Source organism: Amblyraja radiata, chromosome 4 (assembly GCF_010909765.2).
Source record: "Amblyraja radiata isolate CabotCenter1 chromosome 4, sAmbRad1.1.pri, whole genome shotgun sequence".
In the NCBI taxonomy this organism is placed as follows: Eukaryota; Metazoa; Chordata; class Chondrichthyes; order Rajiformes; family Rajidae; genus Amblyraja; species Amblyraja radiata.
In genome coordinates this window covers 66722510-66748162 of record NC_045959.1, presented here as the reverse complement: position 1 = coordinate 66748162, position 25653 = coordinate 66722510, and the positions used below count along the sequence as shown (strand labels likewise).

Below are 25653 nucleotides of genomic sequence, written 5' to 3'. Positions count from 1 at the left end.
GGTGGGGGTGCGCGTCGTCAGAGGTGAGGGCTGGTTCTTGAACGCAATAATCACCCGCTCTCATGGCGGCGTGTTTTTTTCAAAGGCCTTGCGAGCGACGCGACTTGCAGCAGGAGGGAGGGGGTGGGGGAGGCGCCAGCCTGCAGGCTGCAGGATTCAGACCCCGGGGGGGGGGGAGAGGAGAAGGGGTGTGTAGATTAGGAGGGGGAAAGGAAGAACCGATCGGGCAGCCGAGCACGTGTCAACGAAACAACATCAGCGTCCTAAGTGCAGAGGTCTTGAGGATGGGGGAGAGAGGTAAAGTGGGGATGAAGGGGAGGATGGGGGAGAGAGGTGAAGTGGGGGGAGGGGGGTGGTTTGGAGCGGGCGGGCTGGAGTCGAGCTGCGGGAGGCGTGGCGTGAGCGTGCTTTGCATGGCGCAGGCAGCGGGGGGCTGCCAAATGAAGAGAGAGAGATGCGGCTTCTGACTAAACCCACAGCTGGAAAGAGAGCATAAGGTTTCACGAGCTGGGGCAACAGTGATGATAAGGTTCAGCGCGTGAGAAGTCGCCTTTAATCCACAGCGGCAGGAGGGCGGGGCCTGGAGGCAGGTGGGCCTGGATAGGTTGGCATGTGGCATTGTGACGTCAAGCAGCTCGTGAGTGCGGTTTAGATTTTAAAATGAGTGAGTGGGGGGGGGAAGGATTTTATTAAAAATGTGTACTTAAACAAGACAAAATTTAATGAGTAGTGGAACTGAGAATGTAAAAGTGAAATCTCTACCGAAATGGAAAAGATTACGAAATTTGAGCATGTGGTTTTGGCCGACCGAGGAATCAAAGGCCAAAAACTAAATATCTGAAAATGGAATCTGACATATACATACACACACACACACACACACACACACACACACACACACACACACACACACACACACACACACACACACACACACACACACACACACACACACACACACACACACACACACACACACACACACACACACACAGTTTATATATATATATATACACAATTATTTGTCTTTTATTATAGTTATATATAGCTATATATGTGATGGAGAATTATTGTTTGTTATTAATCTGTACTTAAATTCTTGTTTTTGATTGCTTATATATATATTTTTTTATTATTATGCACTAAACCTGATTCAAAACCTTTGGACAATAATATTCAGTGAAAATTAGGTTTATCGAGAACTTTGTAACTGATTGTAACATCATCTTTCTATTTGATAGTAAGGACACCATGACAGCCAACACTGTATTAAAAGTTTATGCTGCTCAGGAGGAAGAAATTCAAGATCAGCTTGCAGAAGTAGAAAAAATATATGAAAAGCTTACGAATGAATTTGTTGAATTGGATGATCAGAAGAATATCATGGAAGAGAGTGTAGGTCTTTAATTAGTCTTTGTTTTACCTGTATTGAATCTCTGCATGTGTGCTTCCATTGAGTAGTTCATCCATGATATCCAGATATTTTCTCTGGGATTTGAGGAATTGTGTGAGGAAGGTAATTTTGAGATGTCATAATTAATATATGAACTGTGAAGTGATAATATTTGGAAGTACGAAACATCTTTATTTTTAAATCTGAAGCAACTTGGGTGAAATAATGGCCGGGATTTCCTTTCCTTACACTTATTTCCATGACTGTAACTTCATCAGAGATATGATGGGAACTTGAACAAGTCAGTGTTCTATAGGTTATTGGATTGGCGGTGGGGTGACATTGAAATGGAAGTTGAGTCTTTAATGCACAAAGTAATTGTTCACATTCACTGGCTGGAAATTTCTGGGTCATTGTGCCTGAAATGAAACGGTGTATTTCCAGTTTAAATCATTGATAAATCCTGCCTCTTACTGAAATATGGATGCAGGAAACAATGTCATTCTCCATGCAGCATTTAATTTGGACCATTATCAGGGAACTTGGATATCATTGGTCACAAGCTGATCCCAATCCAATTCCCCATGATCACATGCAGTTTCTAATTCTTGGACCACCAAACACATTGGCCAATCAAGCGGAGTTATCAATCCCAGGGTACATACAAGCTGAGATTCCACTCACACTTTCCCCCATTGTTTTTTTTTCCCACCTGGTCCTGTTGTCCAAACACGTCTGGCCCTATTCATGCCCACCAATCCTCCGATACAGCTGGTTGACCACTATCCACAGTATCCCAAATCGTATGAATGGGGGAGAGGAAGGGGAGAGAGGGAGAGGGAGGGGGGAGAGAGAGAGAGAGGGGGGAGAGAGAGAGAGAGAGGGGGGAGAGAGAGGGGGAGAGAGAGAGAGAGAGAGAGATAGGAGAGAGAGAGAGAGGGGAGAGAGAGAGAGATGGGGAGAGAGAGAGGGGGAGAGCCAGAGAGAGCAAAATGCAACCATGCGTCACACGTTCAGAATGTTCTGGAAATGAAGCGTGCGCGTCTCATGCACGAAAGCTGTCGACAGCTCTATGGAATTTAGGGGAGGAGCCTGAACCACACACACTAACCACCCCCACCCCCCCACACACACACACACACAAACACACACACACAATGGGTCTGATCTAAGCTGTCAATGAAGACAGCAAATTTTTTTTTTTAAACTGTCTTTGAAATTAAAAGTTAATGTTCAGAATTAGTGATGTTAATTAAGAAATAATTCAATTCAATTCAATGAGAAACAATGGAATCAACAACCTGGCAGGCTGGGGGGGGGGGGGCAGGAGGCAGGTGGGCCAGGTGCAAAGGCATTGTGAGGTCAGCGGGCGGGGCCAGCAGCCAGGCTGGGGGGGGGGGGGTTGGGGCCGGGCGGGGCCTGGAGGCAGTTGGGCCAGGTGCAAAGGCATTGTGAGGTCAGCTGCTGGGTAACCTTAATATTTTTTTTAAATGTCAGTTTGGTGATAAATTTTAGTAAATATCTCGGGAAATAATCGACCAAACTTATAGAGGATTGGATTTTTGAAATCATAAGGACATTTTCTACCCGAAGATGTAAAAATTTAACTGTTATTGTAACGTCAGCACCTGGGTAGCGGTCAGATTTAAAACAAAGGTTAGATTGGTCAACAATTTTAATAAAAAAGTCAGGAAAATAATGTACCAAAGGCACATTGGAGTGGATTTCTAAACTCGCAAGGAAAATCTCTACTGAAATATGTAAAACTTTTCCCGTTTCGGCGTCTGGTTTTCGAGGAGATACGTTTCACATGTAAAATGACACACACACACACACACACACACACACACACACACACACACACACACACACACACACACACACACACACACACACACACACACACGCGCGCACACACACACACACACACACACACACACACACACACACACACACACACACACACACACACACACACACACAGAGTTTTAATAGATAAAAGACCAAGTGCAGGCCCGTTGGGTTTGTTCCCCCAACGTGTGGTTGCAGGGGAGGGGGGGGCCTGGGGGGGCGGCATGCGGTGTCACACACACTAACTACCCCCCCACACACATGCTAACTACCACCCTTGATATATGAATATTATTAATTTGCTCCTTTTACCCCATAACCGCCCTATCCACTGACGCATAGCCCCCAACTCGCAGGCGCGTCTAGAGAGGGAGGGGGGGGGGGGGGGTAGAGAGTGAGGGCAGTTAGAGAATGGGGAGAGACAGAGAGAAAAGGGCAGAGACAGAATGGCAAGAGACAGAAGGAGAGGGGGTGGAGGGGAGGAGGGGAGGAAGGGTGGGTGAGGGAGGAGGGGTGAAAGAGATGGGAGGAGAGAGAGAGGGGAGGAGAGAGAGGGGGAGAGAGGTGGGAAGGGAAGGGGGGAGAGGGGGGAAGGGAGGGGTAGAGGTGGGGGGGGAGGGGGAGGGCGGGTGGGGAGGGGATGGGGTGGAGGGAAGGGGTAGGGGAGGGGTGGAGGTGAGGGGGAAGGGGGTTTAGGGGAGGGAGGAATGTTCTGGAAATTAAGCGTCCGCGTCTCATGCATGAAAGCTGTCGGCAGCTCTATGGAATTCAGGGGAGGACCACCCCCCCCCCCCCACGCACACACACACACACACACAGTGGGTCCGATATAAGCTGTCAACAAAGACAGCAACATTTTTTTTTTTAAACTGTCTTTGAAATTAAAAGTTAATGTTAAGAATTAGTGATGTTAAGTGAGAAATAATTCAATTCAATTAAATGAAAAACAATGGAATCAACAACCTGGCAGGTTGGGGGGCCAGGCAAGGCGGGGCCAGGAGGCAGTTGGGCCAGGTGCAAAGGCATTGTGAGGTCAGCGGGCGGGGCCGGGCAGGGCCACCAGGCAGGCTGGGGGGGCAGGGCCAGGCGGGGCCAGGAAGCAGGTGCAAAGGCATTATGAGGTCAGCAGCTGGGCAAACTTAATATAAAAAATAAATGTCCGTTTGGTTATAAATTTTAGTAAATATCTCGGGAAATAATGAGGAGAGCCGGGCGGCAGCAGCCGTTATGGTGGCTGGCCACCAGGCGGCGACAAAATGAGTGAGGAAGGAATTTATTAAAAAATGTGTATATACAAATGTCTAAATGTAATGAGGAGTGGATTAGTGAATGTAAAAGTGACATGGCTTGCGAAATGGAAAAAATTGTGTTCGTTTTGCGTGTGGTTTTGGCGGACCAAGGAATCAAAGGCCAAATCTGACACCCACAAACACGCACACATACACACACTGAGTTTTAAAAGTATATGGATATGATATGATATGATATATGATATGATATATGATATGATATATGATATGATGTGAATTTATATACACCATGTAATATTTTTAAATTTAAATTGGTTCCATTTCTGCTACTGCAGAAGACAATTAAATATTAATATAATGATTTAAGAATTTGCTTGCTAATCTTGCCAACATCTATGTATTTAAATGTTTTAAACAATAGACAATAGGTGCAGGAGTAGACCATTCGGCCCTTCGAGCCAGCACCGACATTCACTATGATCATGGCTGATCATCCACAATCAGTATCCCATCCCTGCCTTCTCGCCATATCCCCTGACTCCCCTATCTTTAAGAGCTCTATCTAACTCTCTCTTGAAAGCATCCTGAGAATTGGCCCCCACTGCTTTCTGAGGCAGAGAATTCCACAGATTCACAACTCTCTTGGTGAAAAAGTTTTTCCTCATCTCTGTTTTAAATGGCTGACCTCTAATTCTTAAACTGTGACCCCTGGTTCTTGATTCCCCCAACGTCGTGAACTTGTTTCCTGCCTCTAGGGTGTCCAATCCCTTAATAATCGTAGATGTTTCAATAAGATCTCCTCTCATCCTTCTAAATTCCAGAGTATACAAGCCCAGCAGCTTCATTCTATCAACATATGACAAGAATGTCCTTCCTCAAATTTGGAGACTACAACTGCACAATGCTCCAGGTGTGGTCTCAGTCGGGCCCTGTATAACTGCCGAAGGACCTCTTTGCTCCTATCAGGTGGCGCCACCGCACCGGCTGCCTCACCAGCAGTTCTTTTGTCCTTTCACCCTTTTTGTTATTTTTAGTGTGTCTAAATGTATGTTTTAATGTTTCTTAGTATGTCTTATGTGGGGGGTGGTGGGGGTAATAGTGGAGAAACCGTTTTTCAGTCACTTACCTGGATGGAGATGCGTCTTTTCTCTGTGTCGCATCTTTGCCCCCCTCTCATGGCCTATCAACTGGATTGGCGCAGCCTTTCCTACCGAAGACCGGCCCAGAGTTTCAGCAGCAGGTGCAGCGCTGAATTACCATCCCTTGCCGAGGATCGCCAGTGTTAGAGCTCCATCCAGCTCGGCCTGTTAACTCCGGAAGCCGCAGTCTCCGGTAAGAAGCGACCGATTCGGAAACTCCAAGCCGCAGAGTATGTTCCGATCCGCTCCAACGCCAGAGTTTTGATCATCCCGGCGAGAGGGCCTTTACATCAGGCCGTCCTTAGCGGCGACTGCGGAGGGTTTAAAGGCCTCGACCACGGGTGAACAAAGAGGAGGAGTGATTGAACTTTATTGTCTTCCATCACAGTGAGAAACGTTGATTCCGCTGTGGTGGATGTTTATGTTAAACTCTATTGTGTATTGTGTTCTTTTTATTCGTATGGCTGTATGGTAACTCAAATTTCACTGTACCAATTGGTGCATATGACAATAAATGTGAACTTGAACTTGAACTAACTACTCAACTGCTCTTGTTACGAAGGCCAACGTGCCATTAGCTTTCTTCACTGCCCGCTGTACCTGCATGCTAATTTTCAGTGATTGATGAACAAGGACCCCCAGATCTCGTTGTACTTTTCCCAACTTGACACCAATCAGATAATAATCTGCCCTACTGTTTTTGCCACCAAAGTGGATAACCTCACATTTATCCACATTAAACTACATCTGCCATGCATCTTCCCACTCATCCAAACTGTCCAAGTCATCCTGCATCCTCATAGCATCCTCATCAAACTTCACACTGTCACCCAGCTTTGTGTCATCTGCAAATTTGCAAATGTTATTTTTAATCCCTTCATCTGAATCATTAATGTATATTGTAAATAGCTGCGGTCCCAGCATCTTGCGGAATCCCACTAATCACTGCCTGCTATTCTGAAAGGGACCCGTTAATCCCTACTCTTTGCTTCCTGCCTGCCAACCAATTTTCTATCCATGTCAGTCCCCTACCCCCAATAGCATGTACTCTAATTTTGCCCACTAATCTCCGACGTGGGACCTTATCAAATGCTTTCTGAAAGTCTATGTACACTACATCTACTGGCTCTCTTTTGTCCATTTCCCTAGTTACATCCACGAAAAATTCCAGAAGAGTAGTCAAGCATGATTTCCCCTTTGTAAATCTATGCTGACTCAGACCGATCCCGTTACTGCTATCCAAATGTGCCGCTATGTCATCTTTTATATTTGACTCGAGCATCTTCCCCACCACCGATGTCAGGTTAACTGGTCTATAATTCCCTGTTTTCTCTCTCCCGCCTTTCTTAAAAAGTGGGATAACATTTGCTACCCTCCAATCCACAGGAACTGATCCTGAATCTATAGAACATTGGAAAATGATCACCAATGCGTCCACGATTTCTAAAGCCACTTCCTTAAGTACGCTGGGATGCAGACCATCAGGCCCTGGGGATTTATCAACCTTCAGTCCCATCAGTCTACCCAACACCATTTGCTGCCTAATGTGAATTTCCTTCAGTTCCTCCGTTACCGTAGGTCCTCTGGCCACTAGTACATTTGGGAGATTGTTTGTGTCTTCCTCAGTAACGACAGATCCAAAATACCCGTTCAACTCGTCTGCCATTTTCTTGTTCCCCATAATGAATTCACCTGTTCTGAAGATCCACAGCTTTATAATACAACAAAGTCATCTGGCAATAGTGCCAATTCGTATTTCTAATCCACTTTCCAGACATACTCTTATTTTTTGCTTAGTTATTAATCATAGTATTAGTTGCCTTTTTAAAAACATTCATAAATTCATCTTTCATCACAGTACGTGTTCGTTTTTTCATGACACAACAATTATCATTGTAAGTTTGTCTATATAACCTCTCATTTTATTATTTTGGTGACCTTACATCTATATAATCTCATTTCTGACATATCAACCATTACCAATACAATTTCCAGTTTATCTGGTTAGAGCCTTTACATTTTAAATATCATAAGGTCATAAGTGATAAGAGCAGAATTGGGCCATTCCGTCCATCAATTCTACTCCGCCATTCATTCATGACTGATCTATCTCTCCCTCCTAACCCCATTCTTCTGCCTTCTCACCATAACCCTTGACACCCTTACTAATCAAGAATCTATCTATCTCTGCCTTAAAAATATCCATTGACTTGGCTTTCACAGTCTTCTGTGGCTAAGAATTCCACAGATTCACCACCCTCTGACTAAAGAAGTTCCTCCTTATCTACTTCCTAAAGGAGCATCCTGATGCTATGACCTCTTGTCCTAGACTCTCCCACTAGTGGAAACATCCTCTTAAAATCCACTCTTTCCTAGCCTTACACTATTTTATAAGTTTCAATGTCTCCCCTCATCCTTCTAAACTCCAGTGAGTACAGGCCCAGTGCCATAAAACACTCATCATATGTTAACCCACTCATTCCTGGGATCATTCTTGTAAACCTCTGGACCTTCTCCAGAGCCAGCACATCCATCTTCAGTTAAGGCGCCCACAAACTATTTTTAGGTGACTGCCGACGACTGCCATAGTCGTAGCAGGTCTCCGAAAAACCGGCAACTGGACTCCCCCTTCGACAAAAAATTTGAAATGGAATCATTACTTTAACAACAACAAAAAACCCGAAGTCAGCAGCGGCGACAACCTACGTCACCTGGCGACAACCTACGTTAACCTGGCGACAACCTACTTTCACCTGGCGACAAACTACGTTCACCTGGCGACAACTATGACAGCATCTACATCAGGAGAAGTCAAGCTACGCTCATTGGCGTCAAACCTACTGTCTTCGAAAATTTTTCATCATGTTGAAAATCCAGCGGCGATCAAAAAGACTCTTTGGGCGACTGAGGAGACTACTCACGACCATACAGATGACACTCCGGCAACCATGTGGCGACAGCGTAGTCGCCTGTAATTGCCAAAAAAATCGCCTAAGTGGGACCTTTACTACTGATTCAACTTACAAGTTAACATTTTGGGAATACTGCACCAACACTCCTAAGTTCATTTGCACCTCTGATTTTTGGATTCTCCCCATTTATAAAATAGTCTATGCCTTTCTTCCTACTACCAAAATGCATGACTCCACACTCCATTTACCACTTCTCTGCCCACTCTCCCAACTTGTCCAAATCCTTCTACAGGGTCCATGCTTTCCCTACACTACTTGCCCCACCACCTATTTTCGTATAATCTGCAAACTTGGCCACAAAGCCTTAAACCCCTTCATCCAAATCATTAACATACAACGTGAAGTGTAGTGGCCCCAGCACCGATCCCTGCGGAACTCCGCTAATCACTGGCAGCTTACCAGAAAAAGCCCCCTTTATTGCCACACTTTTCCTTCTCCCATCCAGCCAACTTGCTATCCATGGTAGTATCTGCCCTTTAATGCCATTGTCTGTCATCTTCCTTAGCAGCCTCACGTTGCAATTTATCAAAGGCTTTCTGAAAATCTTGGTAAACAACATCCATTGACTCCTTTGTCTATCCTGCTATTTACTTCTTAAATTATTTATCTATATCAAATTTAGCTTTTCATATCATGAAAGTGGCCCTGTTTTTATTTTTTCTCTCTCTTTGTCTCTGTCTCTGTCTCTCTCTCTCCTTCTCTCTTTATTTAATGACTAAAGATTCTAGGTAAAGATTTAAGAAGGGACATTTGCCAGATAATGGATTTGAGGCAATTTACGTAGGAGTCAAAGGTTAAACAAAGGTATAAAAATGCACCTAAGGTGGTCAGAACCAAGAACACATCATTTTAAAAGTGATGGAAGTAGAATCAGTGAAGGAAATGGATAATTATTTGAAGGGGAAAATTTGAACTATTATTGAGAAAGGGCATAAGAATTGGACTAAATAGTGCCCATGGGCACAATTGGATGAATGGCGTTTGTTTGTGCTATCCCCTTGTAGCTTTATGATTCTTAATATGAATTGATTGTTTAAAATAATTAAAATCAAACTGTTGATGTTTTAGTGGCACTATTAAAAGTTGAAATAATATTCGTTATTTTTCCCAACAGGTTAAACAATTGAACGCTGAAGTCTTTGAAAAACAGGCTGAGATCACTATCCTAATGGACGCTTGCAGTCAACTTGAACGAACAATTAAAGATAATGTAAGAGACTATTATTTTATCTAAAAACTGGACCATGTGGGTCCCGTTGGGCCCCGTTCCCCCAACGCAATATTCCACCACTCACCCGTTCCCCCAACGTAACCCGTTCCCTAAACGCAATATTCCACCACTCACTCATAGCCCCCAACTTTGTAGGCACGGTTCATTTCCCCTCGTCGCCCAGCCTCCCCCTCCTCTTCACGCTCCCTCTTCTTTTCCCTCTCCTCCTCCTCTCCCCCACTCCCTCCCTCACCTCTCCCTCCCTCTCTTCCCCTACCCTCAGTCAATCCCTCCCGCCATCCCTCCATAACCCCTCTCTCCTCCCTACCCCCTCCTCTCCCTCTATCTCTATAGTCTCCCACTCACCTCCCCCCATCCCACTGCCCTGTTTAAATAACAATAAACAATAATCATCGCCTCTACTCCTCCCATCCCCCACACCCTCCCTCTCCTTACAACAATGTAAACTAGATCAATGTGAACGCATCTCACTCTCCCTCTTCAGTCCCCTATTCACTCCTCCATTATCCCCCCCTCTCCACCCTCCACCAACCCTCCTCTCCTTGCCCAGGGTCCAGCTCCTCTCTGCGCTCTAACTCCCCGCCGACCCGGAGCAGCAGGTTTCCTTGTCACGGGACCCGCTCCTTATCCTCCCTGCGCTCTCCCTCCCCGCGGGCGGGTCGCCGGCGCAGCCTCTCGCATCCCTGGACCCGGGTGACGCTCCTCTCCCTCCCCACACTCTCCCTGCCCGCACTCTCCCTCCCCGCAGGCGGGTCGCTGGCGACCCCGGACCTTGCACCGGCTCCAACTCCTTGCCCAGGGTCCCGCTCCTCTCCCTCCCCACGCTCTCGCTCCCCGCAGGCGGCGCCGGTGTGGCCTCTCGCCACCCCCAAACCCGGGTGCCGCTCCTCTCCCTTCCCGCACTCTCGCTCCCCGCAGATGGGTTGCTGGCGACCCGGACCCCACATTGCCTCCAACTCCTTACCAGGGTCCCGCTCTTCTACCTCCCCGCGCTCTCCCTCCCCGTGAGCCCCGAGCCGCAGCAGCCCCGGAAAACGTTCCACCCTCCCCGCGGGCCTGGAGCAACAGTAAAATGTAAGGAAACTTACCCGTGGAGCCGTTGTGGCCCAAAGAAAAAAAGATGGCAGTCTGAAATTGTGCAAAGGCCAAGCTGAGGACTTATTTGGGTTTCCTTTGTGATGCCAGTCAAGGATGGCTGTTTTAAAAGTTTTAAGTTTAAAATGTGCATAACTTTGGATGGCGGCGTTTTTTTCAAATCTTTTTCGGCAGCGACGGATGGGAGCTGAGACAGATCCGAGAGCTCAAATACAGGGCCCGACTTGCTCGTTCTTCACTCGCACTGCCTGCCGCAGTCTTCAGCGATGATCTTCGTTTGTTCAGTCGACGGGGCGACTTTTGAACAACGGGGGGAGGGGTGGGAGGTGACGTCAGTCGCAATGCGAACAGTCGGCACATTAGGGCAGGCAGGCAGATCCATTGTCATGTCATCTGCGGAAAAAACGCGTTTTGAATTCAAATTTTGATCGGATTTGTGAAGATTTTTAATAACATGAAATAAAGCAGGACATTTTCAGGTAAAAGCCTAGACATTTCCAGGCGATAAATCTCTACCATAATTTGTAAAGATTTTCCCGTTAGCGCATTATTTCTTCGAGTAGATGTGATCACACACAAACAAATAAGTACACACACACACACACCCACACATACACATCCACATCCAAGATCAGAGTTTTATAGTTATAATAACTAGACCAAGTGCAGACCCGCTGGGTCTGTTCCCCCAACGCGCCGGGTGGAGGGGGGGGGGGTGGTGCTGCGGCTTCACACGCACACTAACCACCCCCACACACACAGGGGTAGAGGGGGGGTGAGAGAGGGGTAGGGGGAGACGTGGTGGGGAGATGGGAGGGAGGGGAGACCGCTGGGTCCCGTTCCCTCAAAGTGCGGTTGTGGGGGCTGCGGCTTCACACGCACACTAACCACCTCCCACACACACACGGGGGTGGGGGGGGAGGGAGGGAAGGGGAGAGGGAGGGGAGAGGGAGAGAGGGAGGAGAGAGGGGGGGAGAGAGGAGGAGGAGAGAGAGAGAGGGAGGGGAGAGAGAGAGTGAAGGGGAGAGAGAGAGAGAGAGGGGGAGAGAGAGGGGGGTAGGGGGCAAGAGAGTAGAGGGGAGAGAGGAGGTGGGGAGAGATGAGGGAAGAGAGGAGGGGGAGTGGGGAGAGAGGGGGGAAGGGGGGGAAAGGGAAGGGGTAGAGGGGAGGGGAGAGGGGAGAGGGGGTTGGAGGAGGGGAGTGGGCGTTGGAGGAGGGGAGAGGGGGTTGGAGGAGGGGAGAAGGGGGGTTGGAGAGGGGGGTTGGAGGGGGGAGAGGAGGATTGGAGGAGGGGAGAGGGTGTGTTGGAGAGGGGGGTTGGAGGAGGGAAGAGGGGGTTTGGAGGAGGGAAGAGGGGGTTTGGAGAGGGGGGTTAGAGGGGGGAGAGGGGGTTGGAGGAGGGGAGACGGGGGGTTGGAGGGGGGAGAGGGGGGTTGGTTGGGTGGTAGAGGGTGAGAGGGGGGTTGAAGGAGGGGAGAAGCAATTTTCGGTCATTGCCTATATTAATCCAGCATTTGCAGTTCCTTCCTAAACAATCTAAACTAAAAAATGGATTTCACTCACTCTTGCTGTGTTTTAATAAAATATATATCCTGAAAGATTTAATAGTTTCACATGGTGAGTTTGCAAGAGTTCTAGCCCACCCAACATCTCACCCCAAAAGTATAAGAAAAATACATGTAGAAGTGAGTAGAGTGAAAATCCCTTTAGTCTTTACATATCCAGGTACAGTTACTTTGCACTAAATGAGCAAGCACTTCCTTTGCAACTTTTTCATTAGGCCAATAGTTGCCACACAAGATATTTACAAGTTTGTGGATGTATGCATAAACATCACCAATGAGACTATACCCTCATGCACAATGATGTAAAACAATCTAAACTAGAGATAGACAGAGATGCATGATCTATTCTACATTTTCCATGAGCTTTGTCCCCTTTGATGTCTTGTTTCCACACCTTACCCTTCCATATCTCTGTGTCTCCCTATTTCCCTGACAGTCTGAAGAAGGGTCTAGACCCCAAATGTCACCCATTCCTTCTATCCAGAGATGCTGCCTGTCCCTCTGAGTTACTTCAGCATGTTGTGTCTATCTTCGGTCATTACCTACATTAATCCAGCATTTGCAGTTCCTTCCTAAACAATCTAAATTAAAAAATGGATTTCACCCACTCTTGCTGTGTTTTACTAAAATATTGTTATCCTGAAAGATTTAATGGTTTCACATGGTGAGTTTGCAAGAGTTCTAGCCCACCCAACATATCCTTAGCGCTCAGGCTCTCAAGTCCTGGCAACATCCTCATAAAACTTCTCTGCACTCTTTCCGACTTAACAACATTCTTATAGCAGAGTGACCAAAACTGAAAACAATACTCTAAATGTGGTCTCACCAATGTATTGTACAACTGTAACATAACATCCCAGCTTCTGTACTTAATAAGGCCAATGTACCAAAAGTCCTCTTGACCACCCTATCTACCTGTGACTACACTTTCAGGGAACTATGTATCTGCTCTCCTAGATCCCTCTGTTCTTTAACATGCTCCAGGTTCCCTGCAATTCCCTGTGAAGGTTCTGTACCTTGCTTGACTTCCTAAAATGCAACACCTTGAACCTATCTATCTATATTCAGGGGCGGAAATCCCGGGGGGTGGGGGAGGTCAGGGGACACACGTTTTGAGAGGTGGGGAACGACCCCCCCACATGTTTTGTAATCCGGATTTTAAAACCCGGTGAAATCTCCGCTTTCCGCGAGACAGTGGGGGTGGGACTGCTGATCGAGGGCGCTGATTGGACGAGAGAGCCGTCGGTCAGCAGGCAATGGGGTCGGGATCATGATCATTCAGCGCGATCATTGGAGGAGGGAGGTGTCGGTCAGAGGCGGAGGTAGGGAGGGTGGGACTGAGGACAGAGCATGGTGATTGGAGGAGGGAGATGTGCCAAAACACTCTTGGCAGCCCTGGACACAGACCTGCGCCTCATTCGCGGCCAGGATCAATCCCGGTCTCCGGCGCTGCAATCGCTGCCGAACCGCCACTGGACCATCCCCGTCCCCACCCGAGTGCCCCCCACCCCGCCCCCACGCCCGGGGCTGGCCAGAGACATTGAGAGTCAGACCGGAGCGGTGCTCCCAGGCCCACAGCCAATGCAGAGAAGCAACGCTAAACCCAGCTCAACTCTTCCTGTCCCGCCAGGTTAACCTACAGCCCTGCCTGGACTGATGGGACACCAGCCTGCAGCCTGCAGCCTACAGCACTGCCTGGACTTACGGGAAATATGGCCCAAGTTTACAGCCAGCACAGAGAAGCAGCGCTAGCTCCACGACTGCAGGCTGGTGTCCCATCAGTCCAGGCAGGGCTGTAGGTTAACCCGGCGAGACAGGCAGAGTTGAGCTGCATTTAGCGCTGGATTGAGCTGTAATTACCGTTCACAGGGCCCCCAGCTGAAGCCTCCGATGCATCGTGTGTGTGTGTGTGAGTGTGCGCAAGCGCGCGCGGCCGCCAAGAAATTGTGTAACCCCTGTCCCCTGGTCCCCCCCATATTTTGATAGCGATTTCCGTGCCTGTCTATATTAAACTCCATTAACCATTCCTAAGCCCACTTACCCAACTTGTCAAGATACTGCAGTATTTTTTTATAACTATCACCGATCCCTGAGGCACACCATTATGGGCCTGTGTCACTTAGGCGACTTTTTAGCAGACTGCAGGAGACTATGCAGTCGCCACATGGTCGCCACATGTTCGCGGGTGATTGCCGGGTAGTCGCCTTCATGGTCGTGAGGAGTTCCCGCATCCTGGGAACTAGTTGCGGCCTCATTATGGTCGCCGCAAAATTTTCATAGAAACATAGAAAATAGGTGCAGGTGTAGGCCATTCGACCCTTCGAGCCTGCACCGCCATTCAATATGATCATGGCTGATCATCCAACTCAGTATCCTGTACATGCCTTCTCTCCATACCCCCTGATCCCTTTAGCCACAAGGGCCACATCTAACTCCCTCTTAAATATAGCCAATGAACTGCCTTAACTACCTTCTGTGGCAGAGAATTCCAGAGATTCACCACTCTATGTGTGAAAAATGTTTTTCTCATCTCGGTCCTAAAAGATTTCCCCCTTGTCCTTAAACTGTGACCCCTTGTTCTGGACTTCCCCAACATCGGGAACAATCTTCCTGCATCTAGCCTGTCCAACCCCTTAAGAATTTTGTAAGTTTCTATAAGATCCCCCCTCAATCTTCTAAATTCTAGCGAGTACAAGCCGAGTCTATCCAGTCTTTCATCATATGAAAGTCCTGACATCCCAGAAACCAGTCTGGTGAACCTTCTCTGTACTCCCTATATGGCAAGAATGTCTTTCCTCCGATTAGGAGACCAAAAGTGTACGCAATATTCCAGGTGTGGTCTCACTGCAGTAGAACCTCCCTGCTCCTATACTCAAATCCTTTTGCTATGAATGCTAACATACCATTCGCTTTCTTCACTGCCTGCTGCACCTGCATGCCTACTTTCAATGACTGGTATACCATGACACCCAGCTCTCGTTGAATCTCCCCTTTTCCTAATCGGCCACCATTCAGATAATAGTCTACTTTCCTGTTTTTGCCACCAAAGTGGATCTCACATTTATCCACATTATACTGCATCTGCCATGCATTTGCCCACTCACCCAGCCTATCCAAGTCATCTTGCAGCCTCCTAGCATCCTCCTCACAGCTAACACTGCCCCCCACTTTCGTGTCATCCGCAAACTTGGAGATGGTGCATTCAATTCTCTCGTCCAAATCTTTAATAATTGGCTCATTGGAAAAAAAAACATACACAGTAGTTTTCAGAACCAAGGATAACCGACCGGTAATGTTAAATGTCCGCCGAGCTTCACATCCGTGTATCTCTGGCATCTTAAAAGTTGTCTGTCTTTTTAAACGTTGTCTCACTCCTTCTCCCTCCTTCTGCCCAATTCTCCCTCCTTTCTTTTAAAGATCTTACCGTACACTGTGCTTTAGCCGTCTTGATTACAGCGCCAACCTTCCTGGTCATCGCGGTCTGTTTCACCTTGACTTTGCATCGTGTGAATTTCACTCAGACAGCGCTCCCCCCGCTTGCCCTGTCTCCCGACTGCATAACGGGCTGGTGAAGGAAGCGATATGTGTGTGTTCCACTCTTGACACTCGCCGTTCCAGTCGCCTGAAAAATCGCTTAAGTGGGACAGGCCCATTAGTCACAGGCGTCCTGTCTGTAAAACCACCTTCCACCATCATCCACTGCTTACGTCCACAAAGCCAATTCTCTATCCCAAGATTTACAAATGGTAATTTAGGTGTAATATAGGTGAATTACAAATAGAAAGAAGAGCTAAAAAAGTTTGTGCGTAATTCCTGACACATCTGCACTCAACTTAGCATAACCATTCACCCTTTGCTATGTAGTAGCACCAAATATGCATCATTACACAAAGACACACTCCTCATGGTAGCTAAACAGCAAAAATACATTATGGCTGCCATCGACAAGGAAGGATGTTCTGAAGGATATAAACGTGGTCATGAGCGAAGGGACAGAAGGAGGGAGAGATGTCTTGTATGTTACAGAATGAGGCAAATCTGATCCCCTGGTACAGGTTTCTTAGATCTTCCGCATTGTCCTCATTTAGTTAGCATAAAACTATGAGAAATAGGAGACGGGTTACCTACATTGATGGGAGGGCCCCACCAAAGCTTCACCAGCCTGGAGGAAATGATCCTTTTCCTTATGGGCAGAGAGGCAGCTGAACCTCAGATCACTGCACAGTGAGTTATAAACTTGCCAGGTATGCTCATTGATGCCAGTTCATTGTAATTACTGCATCCTCTTGGAATTCTAAGGACGTATTTACCCTCCCTCACCAGAACATTGTGAATCAGAATATGAGGGGCTGGAGGAGCAGGAGGAAAGTGTGGAGAGTGAGAAGAAGGTAAATGGCAAGAAAAATCTTTAAAATCCATTATTGCACCTGTAGCATCTCAGAGACTGACATTGTGGGTAATGATTTCAAGATAGAGGGTCATGATAGATGAAAGACGCACCAGCTGGCTACATGTATAGAAAGGAACTGCAGATGCTAGTATGAAGAAGGGTTCTGACCTGAAATGTCACCCATCCTTCTTCTCCAGAGATGCTGCCTGACCTGCTGAGGTACTCCAGCACTTTGTGTCTATCTTCTAACTAGTATACACTTTGGCATTCGGTGTTGAGAGAGAAATCAGCAAACAGAAGGTTAATGTAATAAAAATGAACTGCAGATGCTGATTTATTCCAAAGGTAGACACAAAATGTTGGATTAACTCAGCGGGTTAGGCAGCATCTCAGGAGAATATGGATAGGTGATGTTTTGGGTCAGGAGAAGGGGGACATGATTAAGATGCTTTTATGATCAAGATCAATGCAGATACAGAACAAGATAATTAATCGTTGCGTCAATCTGGCTGAATGCAAGAGTATGATAGTTATCTCTGGTTTCTCACAGGTGATTGTGTGGAGCGTCAAGATTCTGATACGCAGTGAAATGTGAAAGCCAGTGGTATTTTATTTTTGCAATTTTGCCTCGCAGCACCTTTTGGTTCAGACGACAGTTGTTGTGGAAATACAGGCAAAAGCCATATCACATATTTTTCTAACGATGCCATCGTGCCCTGATCCTGTACCAGCAGATTATTGAAATGTTGTCTCCCCAGTCCCCAGCTATACTGTATAGCCACCGCTTCATTTCCTAATACATCCTCTCAACCACTCCATGCAACCGTGCTACATAGTCATCCATTCCAGGCTATTTCAGTTGCTCATGGGCAGTATCTGAGACCAGACCATGTCAGGCTAGAATATCTATGTGAACTCAAAATGAAAGTGAAAAATCAGATTGCAACCAGGGAGCAGAATCGCCAGTGTAGCACCGGGACATGAAACTCACCTAAAAGGCTGTCAAATGGCAAAACCTCTGGGTTCTTAACTTTGTTATGATTTTCACTTTATAGTATTATTTGATTTGCATAGTCACAGTGATTTGGCTAACCTTTTACATAAATCATTGAATGTTAAATGCAGGTATGGCAAAGTGATAGGGAAGACAAATAATATATTGGCCTTTACTGCAGGTGGATTTGAATGTAAGAGTAGAAACGTCCAATTCCAACTATATAGGGGTCGAGGAAGCTTAATCTAGAATATTTTGCATAGTTTATCTCTCCCCAATTAATGAATGCAGAGTAGGTTCACCACTGATTTCTGAGCTGTCAAATTTGTCACATGAAGAGAGATTAAGCAGACTGGGCCTATGTTCTCTAGGGTTTAGTAAAGCGGGAGATGATCTCATTGAAACGACAAAACCATCCAACCTTAAATCAGCCTGCTATGCCTTTGCAGCATTCTCTCTTTTGCAAGTGTATCCTTCCGAGCTTCAAAGTTTGCAATTTGAAAATCTTGGAATTTAAAATTAAATTTTTAGGTGTGATTGTCAAATCCAACTAACTCAAATTTGTCCTTACACCAGCAAACTCTAGCCATTGATCCAAAATAATATGCCTTACCTGCTGGGATATGTCATCTGTTGGAAATTCTAGGGCTGGCTCTGTGAAGTTTGCTGTTGTTTGCTTTTCCTTTATGTCAATAGACAATATACAATAGGTGCAGGAGTAGGCCACTCGGCCCTTCGAGCCAGCATCTGACACAAAGCTGTGTGGCAGTGTGAACTGTGAGGAGGATGCTATGAGGATGCAGGGTGACTTGGATAGGTTGGGCGAGTGGGCGGATGCATGGCAGATTCAGTTTAATGTGGATAAATGTGAGATTATCCACTTTGGTGGCAAAAACAGGAAGGCAGATTATTATCTGAATGGTGTCAAGTTGGGAAAAGGGGAAGTACAAAGAGATCTGGGGGTCCTTCTTCATCACTCACTGAAAGTAAGCATGTAGGTACAGCAGGCAGTGAAGAAAGCTAATGGCATGTTGGCCTTCATAACAAGAGGAGTTGAGTAGTCAAGTCGAGCCAAGAGAGTTTTATTGTCATGTGCCCCAGATAGGACAATGAAATTCTTGCTTGCTGCAGCACAACAGAATATTGCAGGCATAAATACAGAACAGATCAGTGTCCATATACCATAGAATATATACATATACACATAAATAAACAGATAAAGTGCAATAGGCTGGTATAGGAGCAAAGAGGTCCTTCTGTAGTTGTACAGGGCCCTAGTGAGACCATACCTGGAGTATTGTGTGCAGTTTTGGTCTCCAAATTTGAGGAAGGACATTCTTGCTATTGAGGGAGTGCAGTGTAGGTTCAAGAGGTTAATTCCCAGGATGGCAGTACTGTCATATGTTGATAGAATGGAGCGGCTGGGCTTGTATGCTCTGGAATTTAGTAGGATGAGAGGAAATCTTATTGAAACATAAAATATTATTGAGGGATTGGACACGCTAGAGGCAGGAAACATGTTCCTGATGTTGGGGGAGTTCAGAACCAGGGGCCACAGTTTAAGAATACGAGGTAGGCCATTTAGAACGGAGATGAGGAAAAACATGTTTACCCAGAGAGTTGTGAATCTGAGGAATTATCTGCATCAGAAGGCAGTGGAGGCCAATTCTCTGGATGCTTTCAAGAGAGAGTTGGATAGAGCTCTTAAAGATAGCAGAGTCAGGGGATATGGTGAGAAGGCAGGAACTGGGTATTGAATGTGGATGATCAGCCATGATCACAGTGAATGGCAGTGCTGGCTCGAAAGGCCACATGGCCTCCTCCTGCACCTATTGTCTATTGTCTATTGCTTCTGACATGTTTTATGATTTCTTTAATAGGACCATTGTCCTTTTTAACCAGCCGATGCCTAAGCATTGAAATTGCTCCTGTATAGGCTGAGAAATCTGGATGGTTTAAATGTATAGCATTCAAAAGCACTATTCTTCCTTGATCCTCTGATTTTTGTGCTAACATCTGTTGCACAGATGTGGTCATTTGAATGCAGTAAATAGCGGAATTGATTGTGCGTCATTTCACCAAAACATGCAGCATTACATAGTCAGGTGTTGGCAGTTCTTGATTTTTTTCTCCTCCTTTATTTTTTTTTTCAAATCTCTATTTCAATTTATTTTGTGTACCTAACTCTGTGAATAGGTTGAATCACAGATGTCAAAATTCCATCAGTAAGGTTTTCAGTTAGATTCCATCCACTTGCACCATAAGAATGATTTTCCCTCAGGCACTTGGAATGCATGTTGGGAAAAATGGGCATTCATTTAACTGGTTGGAAAGTTATTACCGCATGTATCTGAATGCTTTGTATAATTTCTGGTGAGAGGAGAAGGTTAACTGATTGGCCCTAATGTACAATATTGAGTCATCGACCAGCCTAATATAGCGTTTTTAATTGTGAGTGTGTGATTAATGGTGAAACTGTTACTATAGAGTTGGATGTCAGGAGAGTTTGCATCCCAAAGGAAATATACAGCAATTTAATAACTCTTTAGAATCCTCTTATCATGGGATATTTTTGCAATAGTTTCCCTTGACTGGTCACAATGACAGCAGTTGGTTATGGTCTGATTCCCATCCAATTAAGTGAACTTGATATTTTAGGGAACACAAAGCTGTGTTTCAGCATTCAAATCAATAACAATTAGCGATAGTGAGTTTCCCAAGCTTGGATAGCTCTGAATTAGTTTTAAGACTGATCAGAAGCAATGACTCCTGACAATCACTGGACTGTGGCATGAATGAGTGATGTCTGCTGCCGCAGTCACTTGAATAGCTTTGGATGGGAGTCCGAATACAAAATGACAGTCTCTGTGAGTAAAAACGTAATTAAAATGGTGGGAGCTAATATTTATTTAAATAATTTAAATGTGTTATAACCTCATAATGCCAACTTGAATCTGAACCAGTAATTTTTTTTATCATATTTCCTTTGAAGAATTCCCAGAATTATTGGTGTACATTTGGTGGCTCCCAGAATGATATCATTATTGTGGGAGCAGAATGATGAAGTTAAATGTAGAGCAGAAAGGATGGTTGAAAGAGAGTGTCACAAGGAGAGGGATGGAAATTTAGAAAACATCTGGAGAGTACAAGACGTCATCTCAACTTATCAGTAAATGTTCTTTAAGTTGTGTGCTGGATGATATTAAGTTAGGATGATTGAGAAAGAACTGCTGGATGCATAGATAAGTTTGCATGCAGATGAAAATGCAGCCCAGAGTCTAATCTAATGGTTTTAACGGGAGGTTTGCACAGGGGCATATGGTGCTTGCGTGGAGCGTTTTCTTCTTACTTATTGGCTCTGAGTGGTCACCATTGAATTGTCCATGTAATTCTGTTCCTAATTATCTTTTAGACGAACTTTCCCCATTTCCAAACTTAAACTGATGGGTCTGTAGTTACTTGCTTTATCCCTGTATCCTGAACTAGAATACAACATTTGCATTTTTCAAGATCTGGAGTGCCAGCATGGTATATATAGATCTTTGACTGACTTTTGCCAGTCCTCAGTAATTTCCGCCCTTTTTTCAGCAAGATAGTATGCACCCATCAGGAAAGGCATTTCATTCACTTTAACTGCAGCTAGCCTTTCTTCAACCAGTTCTTCATTAACTTTTAGTTCATCCACAATATCAACTACATTTTCTTTTATTGAAATTCCAACAGCATCATCTTCTTTAGTTAAAACCACATTAGCAGCTCAGCCATTGCCACTGCCAATATGATTTGTTTCCCATTTTGTTCTCTGATTGGCTCCACCTCCCCTTATATGGTACTTTCCCAGCTCAAATTAAAAATTTTCATTTTTCTTTGTTGCCACTCTTTTTCTATGCTCTCTCTTTGCCTCTCTTAATTCCCTTTTTTTTACGCCCTTTATTTATCACGTGATAACAACTTGGAATCTGTTATATTCTCTTTTCTTGCATCATACTAACAGAAGTGTATATACTACTTGGGCAACTTGATCTGCTCCTTCCATCTAGATGCAATTTACTCAAAGTCAATGCTAGTTTTGTGCACTGAAGACAAATATCATCTTAGCATGTCATAAAGAAAAGTTTTTTTCCCTTTCTGTCATTGAGTCTCTTGTTTATGTAGAAACAGCAAGGGCCATGTAACTGGGGGAAGTTAGAAATAGACTAATTTACAGTCTCCCTAATTTTTTTGGTTCATTTGATAGATACATGCAGGAAATTTCAGTCAAACAGTAAAGTAAACTACGTACCCAAGAAAGATATTTTAATCACCTGTGTGAGAATTATAAAATAATATCGGGTAGATATCAGACCTTGGTCAAGGTCACCTTGCACCCTGGGTCTGAAATCAGTAGAATTCAATATCAGAAGTAGAGTTTAACATGCATTGTGTTGTATTTCAACACTGTGGATGAGTTTTTTAAGAATTAGTTTTAAATGAAACACGATTCAATGTCAATGTGTGGCATAAGGGCATTAGTGGGGTGGGAGATTGCAACCTTCACGTGGTCCGCCCTGTTTCAACGAATGCAGTCAACCTGCACAATCAAATAAGATCAAATAGAACAAGTTGTCCAACAACTTTAGGCTGTGCACGCCATACGCAAGAAGAAGAAGGGCATTAGTACAAGCAAGTAAGGAAGTTATTGAAATCTAATTTGTGACCTTTCAAAATTGCAAAGTTATTAGTGTTACTCTATCATTTATGAAGCAGAATGAGGAAGTTTTATATTCCTGTATATCCACTGGCTGTGGAGAAGTTACTGGCTATTGTTATTGGGTACTAAGTGCCTGGAAATTAGGACAACAGAAGTTGATCAGTGAGAGACAACGTTAATTTGTAAAAAGGTAAGTTAGCAATAATGAGCCTTCCTGATTTCTGTGATGATGACCCGTGTTTTTTAGGGTGATCTGGAAAGAATTTGACAAAGTTCAACATGAGAATTAAAAATCAGAGCATTTCGAATTGAAGCATCCAGTTAGCTTGATAGAGAATTGGTTCAATGGAAATGGGAGACACAACATTGGGGTATTCTCATGAGTTTAAGATGTGGTTAGCGTTTTCCCCAGGGTTCTCTCCTCAGGATTTGTCCTTTCACAATGTTTATGAATGACTTGAGTGCAGGAATAGAGAGAAAGTCAGTTTTACCGTTTTACACAAAGGAACTGTTGGTTAAAAGATGTGAGATTTACACATTGACAACCATTAATACATTTCTTCAATCTACCATTACCTGTGGAATATCAATGCTTGTCTCCCCTTCTGCTAAAACTGTAAAGATTACAAATTCAGATCACTGCCTGTCAAAGCTGTAAAACAATATTTCTTGGCATAATCTATAAGAATGGCAGTGTACTATGCAATATGAATGTAATTTTAAAAAATATTTAAAAGCAATTTTATTTTTAATCGCAGCTGTCCAATGTTTTGGCTAAAAAAAACTGCCATTTGAACAGTTTCTGTGTGTCAAAATGTGAAATGTTCCATTAATAGTGGAACTTGGTTGGAAAAACCTATATTTTTGTATACTTTGGGGTGAATGTAGTACAGTAATATTCCTGCGCTGACTTTTAGTAGCTTGAACTTTTATGTTCGTATATGTAGATGCGATTTGGCAACACTGAGTTATCAAATGAACGAAAAGAACTTGATAGAAGACTGAATGAGCTTGCAAATTTTGAAAAGGGAAATATAGAACTTGAAGCTGAGATTGAAATGTTCAACAGCTTCATTAAAGAAAGGTAGGTGAAAAATTGAAATTTATTCGACTATCATTTTAAATTATTAAAAAATTAACAAGGCTTCTGTTAAAGTCGTCAGGATAAAAATAAAATGAAGAAAGAAATGCGGCATGTGCAAGAAGCTCTAAAATTTAAAAATGCCAAACTAGCTAGCATGAAGAAACAGCTCTCCCAAGTGGAGAAAACGCTAACTGCATTGAGAACAAAGCTGGCGACGTTGAAAAAGACAGTATCTGATCAGGAAGCGGAAATGAAGGTTAGTGATTAATACAATTGCAAATCTTAAGAACATTTTAGTTTCAGTGACTCATTTTGACATGGTTGCCAATCCAAGAGTGGAAATTAATTATTAAAAAATACATTAAACATTGTTATGAAAAAATAAATCTCATAACTGCATTACTTTTGTTTCTTTGCAACTTAGCTCAACTCTGATATATTAATAAGCAAAATATAAAAGTGCTGGAGGAACTCAGTGGTTCAGGCAGCATCTGTGAAGCGAATCAACAGACGGGTTGGGATACTTTTTCAGGCTGATTGGAGTAGAGAGGAGAAAACTAGGAAAGAGGTGTGGGCGGGACACATGATATTAAATGTGGAGAAAAAATTCAAGAATATAATGTGTACAATTCACCTAAATAATAGAAAAAATAAAAGTTACCAACGTCTGAAGAAATCTGCAAAGAAAAAAAGAAAGTTTGCATTTTCAGGTTGAAGACTTTCCATCACAGTGTTTGATGAAAGTATGAATAATACGTTCTGTTTTTATTTCAGAATGTTCTGTTTTTATTTCACTTTTCAAACATGTAGTTAAAATTTTTTTTACTTAAATGATATCTCCCTGGAAGTAATCCTATTTGCCTACTTTTGGCACATACCCCCATGGTTTCAGTTCAGTTTCATTTATTGTTCTGAAGAGATTGATGAGGACTGTGCAGTAAATGTTGTCCACATGGCATTAGGCAAGTCACTGTTGTTCATTATTTACATTAACAGTTTCGATGTAAATGCAAGTGGTATGGGTAATACATTTGTGAATAATATTAAAATTTGTGGCATAGAGAATAGTGAAGATGGTTATGTCAGATAACAACGGGATCTTGTTTAATTGTGCTAATGCAATGGTGTATCTGAGATGTACAAATGTGGCCAGTAACAATCCCTAAAAGTCAAAAGCTTTATTTTTAACAAATCCATTTCCTGTTGCATAAACTTCATATTACCTGAAGCCCGGTTTAAAATCTGTAAAAACAGCAATATTTCCCAGGTCCCATAATGCTTATTTCTATTGTTAATGCATTCTTGTGGGAGTTGTAGAGTTTTTGTGTTTGAGTTCCAAGAACATTGTTTGAGTTGTAAGTTCTGAGGTTTCGTCTAGAGAGGCTTCGGGGAGGAGGATGAGCAGTGAAAAATTAAGATGATGTCTTTCTAAAATTTCCTCTTTGGCCTTGCTATAGTCACAACTGCAGTTAGGGTATGTAGTTTGCTCCTCCTATTATCCTCCTATTATCCTCCATTATCATGTAGGAGGAGCAAACTACATACCCTAACTGCAGTTGTGACTATAGCAAGGCCAAAGAGGAAATTTTAGAAATACATCATCTTAATTTTTCACTGCTCATCCTCCTCCCCGAAGCCTCTCTAGACGAAACCTCAGAACTTACAACTCAAACAATGTTCTTGGAACTCAAACACAAAAACTCAGTAGATCTGGGAAAGTTGCTGTGATTATACTTTGAAGTGTATTCTACTGCTGCTCCTAACTGACTGAATTGAGTTGCCGGAGCTGCATTTCGACTTACTCAGGAGCACCCAAGATACTGAGAACAACACAGATTGGTGTTTCAGTGAAGTGGTCACATCGAAAGGTGGAGGGGGCCCATTTTTGGATAACTACCAAGAAAGAGGGGGTCGGCAGAGAGTGCAGCGTTCCCTTGTGACCATTTCCCTCACCAACAAACGTACCATTTTGGATACCATTACAAACCTGCACGTCTTT

The 25653-nt window shown here is 44.2% G+C and overlaps 1 protein-coding gene across 2 annotated transcripts in view; it reads left to right on the top strand.

The window, feature by feature from the left end:
* ccdc178 (coiled-coil domain containing 178) overlaps window positions 1-25653 on the top strand; it is a 266960-nt gene that overhangs the window by 53402 nt on the left and 187905 nt on the right. For both annotated transcript variants that reach the window (XM_033019675.1, XM_033019676.1), the window contains exons 9-12: window positions 1242-1395; window positions 9720-9815; window positions 23518-23654; window positions 23727-23910. In XM_033019675.1, coding sequence (XP_032875566.1) covers window positions 1242-1395; window positions 9720-9815; window positions 23518-23654; window positions 23727-23910 — 571 coding nt within the window. The remainder of the gene's footprint in view (window positions 1-1241; window positions 1396-9719; window positions 9816-23517; window positions 23655-23726; window positions 23911-25653) is intronic.